Here is an 11,431-nt window from a genome sequence, read left to right as displayed (position 1 = left end):
TGTAAAAACGTATGATATTATTGACTCTAATTTCAATGAATAAACCTACGAAATAAATTTAAATCAATGCATATGTATTTTTTTATATTTTTATATATTTTTTTTAAAAATGATGGTTTAATCATAATATTCCTGACTCTGGCGTCAATGAATATTTGATCTCGAATATTTCCAATTCTGGCATCGGTAAATATTCCACCATAAATAATTCCAATTAAAAGTTCCACCACGAATAATTCTAACTCTGGCGTTGGTAAATATTCCAACACAAATAATTCCAATTAAAAATTACACCACAAATAATTCCAACTCTAGCGTTGGTAAATATTCCACTACGAATAATTCCAATTAAAAGTTCCGCCACAAATAATTCCAACTCCGGCGTTGGTAAATATTCCACTACGAATAATTCCAACTCTGACGTTGGTAAATATTCATAGCCTGAAATATATATATATATATATATATATATATATATATTATTCCTAATCCTGATATCAGCGAATAATAAAAAACAAAAATATTTTTTAAAGAACATGCAAAATTTTTATTTCTACATTAGTACATTGATAAAAAAATTTCTAAGACATGCAAAAACTTTTCTTCAACATAGCTTTATCGTTCAGTGAAGAATAAGCGTAATTAAGACATGCAAAAATTTTTCTACACTTTTTATTTTTTTAATTTTTATTATCTATATTTTTTGGGTCGGGCCCAGCTCAGCCCAAAGGGGCTAGGCAGCCCAGCCACTGGCCCAAGCTAGTGGCCCGGCTGAGTTAATTAAAATGCACGCGTGAAACCATTTCACGCGTGCATCAACTTTACGAAGATAATTAAATTACCTTCGCACAGTTTTCAGTTGCACAATTTTAAACAAGAATGAAGAGAAAGATGAGAACGACTTACCTGTTTCTGGAGATTGCGAGGAGGCTGGCAGCACAGTGACCTTCCCCTTCTGTTTTCCTTTTGTTTCGGTGATGGTGAAGGTGACAGCTCGCTGCTTGGGTTCTTCCTTTTTCTGATTTGCAGGGGAGGGGGGCGATTGAGAGGACGATGATATTAACGTGGGATTTTTTGGGTTTTCTTCTTGTATTGGTCTTTGTTTTTGCTGTGTGTACTACTGTTTGTCTCTGTTTTATAAGTTTCTTCCCTCTGTCTTGCTCAGTGTTTCCCCCCCGGTGCGAGGTCGCCTTTGCTCAGCCTTTATAGAGCCAACGGCAGCCTCGGTGGTGGTAATGGCTGGCCTCCTAAATGCTCCGTAACTGACGTCTTCAATGAAGAAATATCCGCGTTGGCTGCCAACGAACGAAACACCTCTACCTTTAATGGCAGAGCTGTTCCAGAGTAAAGAGACGGTGAACAGTCATTGCAAAACGACCCCGTTTCCTGGTTCCAAAGGCTATGAATTTGGTCCTTGTAACTCTTATAATTTTGCAATCAAACCCCTGGTTAAAATGTAATTGAATCCTTGCATTTTTACGCCATTTTCAAGCTGGTCCTTGGATTTTAATTTTTGCAATTTGGACCCCAATTAAACCCCCAAACTTTGATATTTTTTCAATTAAGTCCCTGATTGAATTAATTAAATTAATTCCATGCTTAATTAAGTCTCAAAACTTATCAATTGTCCAATTAAACCCTTGATTGGATTAATTAAATTAATTTCAAGCTCAATTAAGTCTCAAAACTTATCATTTCTCCAATTAAAACCTTTTTCAAGCTCAATTAAGTCTCAAAACTTATCAATTCTCCAATTAAACCCTTGATTGGAGTAATTAAATTAATTCCAAGTGTAATTAAGTGTCAAAACTTATCAACTCTCCAATTAAAACCTTGATTTGATTAATTAAACTAGTCAAAAGTTTAATAAAATCCTTAAACTTCTAATCATGTCACCCTGAACCCAAATTTTATTTCATTCTTCATTTTATTTTTCACTTGTTTTTCATCATCATTTTTTATTTTTTATTTATCATTTTTCAGTAAATAATAATAATTAAAATAAAAGGATCAAAAATTGGGTTATGACACCAACATTGAAGAAGGATAAAAGCTTATAGATGCATCATGAAGTACTTGGAAATTCAGTAGTTAGTATGCTATGCATCATCCCAACATTGAAGAAGGATGGAGAAAAAAGACAGTATATCTATCTTTAATTGTATAAGTAAAGAAACAAAGAATTTAACGAATTGAATTAATCTGTGGGCTTAACAAAGAATCGTTTTCAGATTTCAAGAATTGTTTTATATTTCTCTTTAACAACATAAACACAAAGATATTATTAAAAACAGAAACTCATTCTCACATCGAGATATTGATAATAATGATAAAGTAAGTATTTATGGAAAATGTTCTGTGATGAAATCATCATGTATACAGTAGTTAAATAGAGCCACAATGTTCAGCCTATCTATTCTCACATCCGACATGCGGGCTGTTGTTTTCCGTGTCTTTTTCTACCACAAACATATATATATATGTGTGTGTGTGTGTGTGTGTGTGTGTGTGGATCATATTTTATTTTAATAAATTTATAGATGTGGTCATTTATAGTGTGAATCATAATGAACTAGTTTAATTGCAGGTTGATTGGTTATACTTTCTTTCTTTTGCAATTGTAGGTTCACGGGAAGTCATATAAATCAAATGAATAGCAAATTTAAAGATGTTTAAATGAGGTGATATTATATAAATCAAATTAAAACATATGCAAGTTCAAAATAAATGAACCGAAGAAAAATACAAAAATCCCAACATTGAAGAAGGATGAAGAAAAAAGATAAGGAATTCAATATATGTATCTTTAATTGTTAATTTGGTTTCGCACACGATTATGTATTTTATTACAATTATTTTAAAAATATATATATAATTTTAAAATTTAGCCATTTTTTTATTTTGATGAAAATACCCTTAATATCAATATTGATATTTTTTGTTGTTGTTGGAATCGGTTTCAACTAACAATTTTCTCTTTCTAATACTATTTTTCAACGAGTCTTTCTCATCCAAGTACTGAAAAATACAGAAAAATAAATATTTAAATTAAATAAACTTTATCTTATGAATATCAGATCCGAAAATTATTTTCTTTGTTTTTTGTAATGTTTTCTTCATCCATTGAATTCTTTCAATTTGACTAATTGGTCATTAATAAGAGCATATAAGAGCAAATTAAAAACGAGAATTTTGATTCTTAAGAATCATTTATGTTTTTGTTTTAAAAATATTAAAATACCAACAGTTGGTTGTCAAGAAAATTGGATTCTAACCGTTTGATTTGTGGGTTCACTTTCTTTCTTTCTTTTCGGCCTAGACTGCGGCTAACGGTGTAAAAAAAGGGGCCTTAGAGGAACATGTTTCATGGAGCAGCCCAGTTCATGCCTGAGCTAGGACAATACACGCAACCCAATATTTTATATCACTTTCTTTTTCTTCCTTTCTTTTTTTTTTTTTTCTTTTTTTGTCTATTGATTGATTTATTTATTCACCAAAAACTTTTTTAAAAAAATTATATTCTTTCTTTAAAATATCTTAGTTCAGTTATTTCGGTATGTTTCTATTTTAGTAATTTTTCTTTTTTTTAAGAATCTTATTTAAATTCATCAATTATATTAAAGAAATAAATAGATAGATGGGATATGGGAGTAGATTTGTTATTCTTGAAAAAAATACATTTCAAAGCAATATCTTAAAAATATATATTTTAATACACACATTTAACATTTTTTCAAAATTAACATATAAAAGCTTGAGTAACATGTTGGATTGGAGTAGATGGGTGTTTATTTTTGTGATTAAAGTTGTATTTTATGTATTTTAAAAAAATATTTTTCATTAAAAATAATATTTTTAAATTTTTTTGATGGGTTAATGTTAAAAATATATATTTTTTAAAAAATAATATTTTTATCTATTTTTAAATAAAAAAATACTTTAATAAATAATAATTTTCACACTCCCAACACTACCCGAAAGAAAAGCTAAGCTAAGCAAAAATCCTTGACGAGGCAGATCATTGGTGGCTACCAGTAATAGAGAAATGACACTTACATGGACTGACTAACTGATTCCATTCCATGTCTGTTACAAAAATGGCGGGAATATGCTCCTGAATCCAACAACCTTAATGACTTTTAAGGTAACAAAGCGAGGGACTCGCCCTTCAAATTATTCATTCTGTCGAAGTTTCAATTTTCAAGTTGAATTTCTCTCTTCTTTCTAGGCAATTTACTTGCATTAATTTTGCAGAGAATTCATGGAATTAGATGCAGCTCAGGAGCAACAGATAATGAAAAGAAGAGCCAAACTAGAACTAAAACCCCACAGATTTTGAAATTGGCTGTAAGTGGGGTCACAGAGCTTTTAAGGGTTTTCTCCTTCTCAGGCAAAGAGAGGTATATTCCTTATTATTCTCCCTCTTCAATTGCGTTTTCTGGTAGTTTCTTGGGAAGATGTCCGGAAACAAACAAAACCCTCTTCCAAAATTGCTTCTTTTAAATGTTGTTCTTCGTGTCGAAGATGAATTATGACATTGACATGTCAAAAGGATGAGCTTTGATTATTTTTTTTATTTTTTTTTTCTAAGAGGGGACAAGGTCCAAATCTATGAATTTTGAGGGGTTATGTGTGTGTAGTTTAGGGTTTTGAGAAAATATTGGAAACCAAACAAAGAAACACAAAGCCCACTTCGAAAAAATTGCCGCTTTTGGATGCTGTACTTCGTGGGAAAGAAAATTGATGACATTGGCAACGTAAAAATATTAACTTTTAATTAGAGTTTTTGACAGGTGGAATACGTGAATAACTGTAGTAGATAAATAATAAAATCAGTAATTGTTTAATAACTAATTCTGTTATTTACCTGATAACAGATTCTGTTATGAAGCCGTTTGTTAGCAATTGTAATGCTAATAGAAACTGCACACGTGATATTTCCTTTTGTTTTCATTTACTACTGTAAGGCTATATATATAGCCAAGTTCATTCATTACAATTAAGGGAGAATACAAAGAGTTACAAAGCTTTGATTTGTTACTGAACAAAGGTTTCTCAACAATTGGTATCAGAGTTGCAGCTTTGAACCATCCAAACACAGAATGCAAGAAAGATGTCTAGCGAAGGAAATTTTGTGCAACCTTCCATTGCTCGGTTTGATGGTCACTATGACCATTGGAGTATGCTTATGAAAAATTTCCTACGCTCAAAAGAATTCTGGGGACTGGTAGAGATTGGCTATGATGAGCCAGCAAGTGGACTTGTGCAAACGGATGCATAAATGAAGAAGATGGATAAGATGAAACTAAAGGATCTCAAAGTGAAGAATTACCTCTTTCAAGCATTAGATCGCACGGTTCTTGACACAAGTCTAAAGAAGGATACTGCCAAAGATATTTGGGATGCCATGAAGAAAAGATTTGAAGGAAATGCAAGAGTCAAGAAGTCTCATCTTCAAGTACTACGGCAAGAATTTGAAACTTTGGATATGAAATTCAATGGAGTAATAGAATACTTTTATAGAGTCATGACAGCAGCAAACAAGATGAGAGTCTATAGAGAAGAGATGGAGGATGTGAAAATTGTAGAGAAAATTCTTCGCACCCTCACAGAAAAATTTAACTACATTGTCTGCTGCATAGAAGAGTCAAAAGACATTGACAAACTTTCTGTGGATGAACTTCAAAGCTCATTAATTGTGCATGAGTAGAAGTTTCGGAAAAATCATGGTGAAGAACAAGTTTTGAAGGTCACTCTAGAAGAAGGGAAAGGCAGAAGATGAGGCAAGACTAGTTATAGAGGTAGAGGAAGAGGAAGGGGCAGCGGTAGCAACAATTTCAACAAAGCCACAATTGAATGCTATCGATGCCATAGATTGGGCCATTTCCAGTATGAGTGCCCCTTTTGGAACAAAAAAGTTAACTATGCCAAGGATATTGATGAGGAAGAGGAGATGTTGCTAATGTCCTATGTAGAAGAAAACAAAGCTAAAGAAAGAGATGCATGGTTCCTTGATTCAGGATGCTCAAACCACATGTGTGGAGATAGAACCATGTTTAGTTGGCTTGATGATAGTTTTTGGCAACTATTAAGGTTAGGAAACAACACCAGAATGAATGTGATGGGCAAAGGAAGTGTGAAGCTGCATTTAAATGGAATAAACCTTACTGTGACTAAAGTATACTATGTCCCTAAAATCAAGAACAATCTCTTGAGCATGGGGCAATTTCAAGAGAAGGGTTTGGCAATTCTGATACAAGGAGGAGTATGCAAGATCTACCACCCTCACAAAGGTTTAATCATTAAGACAAACATGAGTGCCAACAGAATATTCATTCTATTATCTAAATCACAAGAGACATCTCAGCAACAACACAATGAGTGCTTTCACACAAACTTACAAAGCCAGCAGAATCTGTCATAACTTTGGCATCATATATATGGACATCTAAGCTACAAAGGCTTAAGAACCCTGTATAGCAAGTCAATGGTACGTGGCCTTCCCTTATTTACTGTCTCAGATGAATTGTGCACAAACTGTATCATGGGGAAGCATCACCGTGACTCTATACCAAGAAAGAGTTCTTGAAGAGCAAATCAGGTATTAGGTCTCATCCATGCAGACATCTACGGACCAATTACTCCCATGTCCTAAGGCAACAAGAAATACACGTTGTGTTTTATAGATGACTACAATAGAAAGTCATGGATATATTTCCTGTTTGAAAAATCAGAAGCACTGAGTCATTTCAAGTGTTTTAAGAAAATGGTGGAGAATGAGATAGGCCTATCTATCAAATGTCTCCGAACAGATAGAGGAGGCGAGTTCACCTCATTTGAATTCAACAAATTCTGTGAACAACATGGCATTAAACGGCAACTGACGACTGCTTACACCCCTTAACAAAATGGTGCAGCTGTACGAAAGAATAGAATAGTAATGAACATGGTTCGTGCAATGCTATATGAGAAGAAAGTTCCAAGAGCACTTTTGGCAAAGGCAGTGAACTGGAGCAACTATGTGCTGAATAGATGTCCAAGTTGGTCAAAAACATCACACTAACAGAGGTGTGGAATGGAATTAAGCCTTTTGTGGATCATTTTCGTGTCTTTGGGTGCATAACACATGTTCATGTGCTAAAGGTACAACGAACTAAACTTGACAATAGAAGTGTTAAGTGTATACTTCTGGGCGTTAGTGAGGAATCCAAGAGCTATAGACTATTCAATCCGATTACAAAAAAAGGTAGTGGTAAGTAGAGATGTGATATTTGAAGAGGAGAAACAATGGGATTGGGATGAGAACTTTGAAAAGTAGATGTTGGTGGACATAGAATGGGGAGATAGTGATGGAGAAGAGTAGATGGTGTTAATGATAATGACACTGAACATAAGGATAATTGCAGTGAGGATAATGAGGGAAATGCAAGCATTGAATAAAGAGACATTAAAGCTAATGAGGGAGATGTATGCACTGATAATAGAGACAATGGAGATAATGAAGGAGGTACAAGAATGAGAAATCCTCCTACATGGATGAAGGATTATGTTACTGGGGAGAGCCTCAGTTCTTCTGAAGATGAAGATTTGGCTCTGATAATGTCAAGTGATCCATTGCATTATGATAGATGCAAACTGGAGATTGGCTAAGGACAATGAAATCAAGTCTATAGAGAAGAACAAGACATGGACATTAGTTATATTACTTGCTGAAGTCAAGAAAATTGGGGTGAAATGGATTTACAAAACCAAGTATAATGAGTATGGAGAGTTTGAGAAGCACAAAGCACGTTTGGTGGCTAAAGGTTACACACAAAAACATGGAATAGATTACACAGAAGTATATGCTCTGGTGGCAAGAATTGAAACTGTAAGGATGATAATGGCTCTAGCAGCTCAAAAAAACTAAAATATTTTCCAGATGGATGTGAAGTCAGCCTTCCTCCATGGTGAACTTAACGAAGATGTGTATATTGAACAACCAAAGGGCTATGAGGTCAAGGGAAGTGAGGACAAAGTCTACAAGTTGCATAAGACACTATATGGCCTAAAACAAGCTCCACGAGCTTGGTTCAGCCGCATGGAAAATTACTTTATCAATGAGGGTTTGAAAAATGTCCAAATGAGCAGACACTCTTCACCAAACAGAGCAAAGAAGGGAAAATGCTTATTGCAAGTGTTTATGTTGATGATTTAATATAAACTAGTGATGATGAAGAAATGATAAGCAGTTTCAAGTGTTCAATGATGCAAGTGTTTGAGATGACTGATTTGGGAAAAATGAAGTTCTTTCTTAGCATTGAAGTATCACAACAAAGTGATGGTATCTTCATCTGTCAAAAGAAATATGCATTCGAGATTTTGAAGCGATTTGGAATGATAGAAAGTCGTGAAGTCAATAGCCTGATTGTTCTAGGTTCCAAGCTAAGCAAGGATGCAGATGGAGTTGCAGTTGATGAATCATTTTACAAACAAATCATAGGGAGCCTCATGTATCTCACTTCAACTCGTCCTATCTTAGTTTACATGGCTAGACCTACAGACCTACACCTATAAGCTACCAAGAGGATATTGAGATACCTAAAAGGTACCTTCGATTATGGAATTATGTACAGGAAGAGGAGCTCGAATGACTTGATTGCTTACACCGATAGTGACTATGCTGGTAATTTAAATGATCAAAAGAGCACTTCAGGTTACATCTTCTTGTTAAGTTCAGGGACAGTGTCTTGGTTATCAAAGAAACAACCAATTGTCACATTGTCAACCACATAGGCAGAGTTTTGGATCAACTGGGACATGTTCAGAAGAAGAACACCATAGTTATGTGTGACAATAGCTCCACTATTAAACTGTCAAAGAATCCTGTCATGCATGGGAGAAGCAAGCATATTGATGTCCATTTTCATTTCTTAAGAGAACTTGCTAATGATTTAATTATTGAACTGCTGCATTGTGGAACAGAAGAACAAACTGCAGATATCATGACAAAACCATTGAAGTTGGAATCCTTCCTAAAGTTCAGAAGTTAGATGGGAATGTGTAGAGCTATTAAGCTAAACTAACTATGTATTACAGTTAGTTTAGGGGAAGAATTGACAGGTGGAGTACGTGAATAACTGTAGGAGATAAATAACAGAATCAGTAACTGTTCAATAATTGATTCTGTTATTTACCTTATAACAGATTCTGTTATGAAGCCGTTTGTTAGCAACTATAATGCTAACAGAAACTGCACACGTGATATTTCCTTTTGTTTTCATTTACTACTATAAGGCTATATATATAGCCAAGTTCATTCAATACAAGTAAGGGAAAATACAGAGAGTTACAAAGCTTTGATTTGTTATTGATCAAAGGTTTCTCAACAGTTTTGTTTCTTGTTATGAGGTGTAATTTTCGTAGATTTTTAGGGATTATGCTGTGTTTGTGTGTTTGAATTTTCAGGTTTTGATTGTTAATTAATTGTTTATTTTCTCCTTTTGGTTCTGTACATTAGAGAAAGTGAACAATAAAGATAGAGATGAGATATCTGTTTCTGGTATTGATGACGTTATAATGATCCTCAAGTCTGATTATGAGAATGCTTATTTCGTCACAAGTATTTATCTGCTCATTGAATTTTCAATGGAATAAGGTTTCTTGAGGGCTGTTGGTTTCTATGGAAGGGGGCTGCTCTACGGGGTTGTCAGTTTTTTTGGCTCATCAGTATTGTGTTTCTTTGCAATGTTCTTGACAGTTTGACTATTTAAATGATCTTGCACCCGACCATTTTCTTGCTGCTGAATGACCTTCCCCTCTCAGTATTGTGTTTTTTTTGTCTTTGTTTGTGGGTTGTAGACTATTTGTTTTTGGATTTACTCTTCTTTCCTGTTTTGGGTTACCGCCACTTCCTTTGTAGCTTTGTCTGGTTTTGGCTTGGACTTTCTTTTTCATTCAAGCTTAACAAAATTGCACCTTGTTCATCGAAAATGAAATAGAAATGAAAAAACAAAACATCAGTTTTGTTTGCATTTTATTCTCAAGCATAAGTTTTGGGATTGCGATGGATAAGATTATATGAAGGATTACTTGTGCTAGCAACGTGTATGGAATTGTAGATTATAATAGTATTCCTTACAATAATATAGTTATGGATGCAATGAGAATGAACCAAGATAATATCAATCAATGTCTAAAAGAACCCTAAGACTATTATATATATATATATATATATATATAAAATAAAATCTTTTGATTATTTGACATAATTATTAACTGTTTTTTTAATTTTGGTGTTTTCATTTGCTTCAATAACTATCTAAGAAATACTCACTCAGTTGAGTTGGCTTGAGTAAGTTTTGATGGGTAAGGGTTATACAATGCAGTAATAGCTAGAACGTTGGAATAAAATAACACAGAAACCAGTGATGCATGGAATTACATGGAAGAGCCTTCGCAGTGGTTGATTAAGTTAGATCAACTTATTTTTTATTAAAAAAAATAATTATATTATCGTGCTCAATATCATGGCAGTCTTAAAAATAATTCAATGAAAAAAACAAATTTCTAGCATCTTGTTTTTTAATGGGAAATAGTCTTGTTTAAAGAGTTGTAATCTAGTATTATAGTCACTAGAAACTCTAACTAGTTATCAGAGATTATATGGTACGTGAACGGTTATGTAAAATGGAAGATATTATCACTTTTTAAGCATTTTACATAGGAGTGAGTAAAACAACCAAGAAACCGATTAAACTGCAAAAAAAAATAACAAAAAAACCGAATTATAAAAAAAACCGATTAAACTGGTTAGAATATTTTTTAAAATTTTCAGTTCGGTTCAGTTTTGGTTTAATAAGCCTAAAACAAAAAAAAACGAACCAACCCGATTAAGTTAAAACAAAATATTATAAAAGCGCTTTCTAATTTTTAACCTTAGCATTAGCAGTACCCATCTTCTCTTTACTCTACATCCAGCAAATGTCCTTACCCCTTAGCCCTCACAAGCCGCCCCCCAACCCTCACAAGCCACAACTCTCAAATCTCAATCTCTCACACTCTCAGCCTTTTTTATGGCCAAATCTAACTGTCTAACAAAATCAAATTAATCAATCTTCATCTCCTAACTCTTGCAAATTGGTATACCTTCAATAAGGCTTCAATCTTCATTTTCAAATCTAACAAACCAGCCACCTTCCTTTTCCACACGGGCAGGGCACACACCAGTCACCACACCTAACCTCCAGATCTAGCAAACCAATCACCTCCCTTATGTCTATTGTTGGTCTCATAATTTGCTTCTCTTTGCAGACAACAATTTTGTTTCTCTAGTGCTCTCCCTCTTACTTTCGATATTTCTTTCTTTTTCTCTACCAGATTGTCAATATTATTATTGTTGTTCTTGTTAACAAGTTTACCTTTTTCTAATTCAGTTTGATCAATTCGTCGA

General features: G+C 33.7%; 1 protein-coding gene across 1 annotated transcript; it reads left to right on the top strand.

Moving 5' to 3' along the window:
* Window positions 1-5,281: 5,281 nt before the first annotated feature.
* LOC140954454 (uncharacterized) lies at window positions 5,282-9,636 on the top strand. The gene is made up of 8 exons (XM_073404046.1): window positions 5,282-5,698; window positions 5,891-6,293; window positions 6,918-7,040; window positions 7,629-7,840; window positions 7,922-8,070; window positions 8,208-8,492; window positions 8,616-8,695; window positions 9,500-9,636. Exons 1-8 carry the CDS (start codon window positions 5,282-5,284, stop codon window positions 9,634-9,636), a joined length of 1,806 nt encoding a protein of 601 aa, XP_073260147.1.
* The last annotated feature ends 1,795 nt before the right edge of the window (window positions 9,637-11,431 follow it).

The sequence above is a fragment of the Populus alba genome, chromosome 13 (assembly GCF_005239225.2).
Source record: "Populus alba chromosome 13, ASM523922v2, whole genome shotgun sequence".
Classification (NCBI taxonomy): domain Eukaryota; kingdom Viridiplantae; phylum Streptophyta; class Magnoliopsida; order Malpighiales; family Salicaceae; genus Populus; species Populus alba.
The sequence above is the reverse complement of the archived record's forward strand: the minus strand, read 5'-3'. Positions and strand labels throughout refer to the sequence as shown.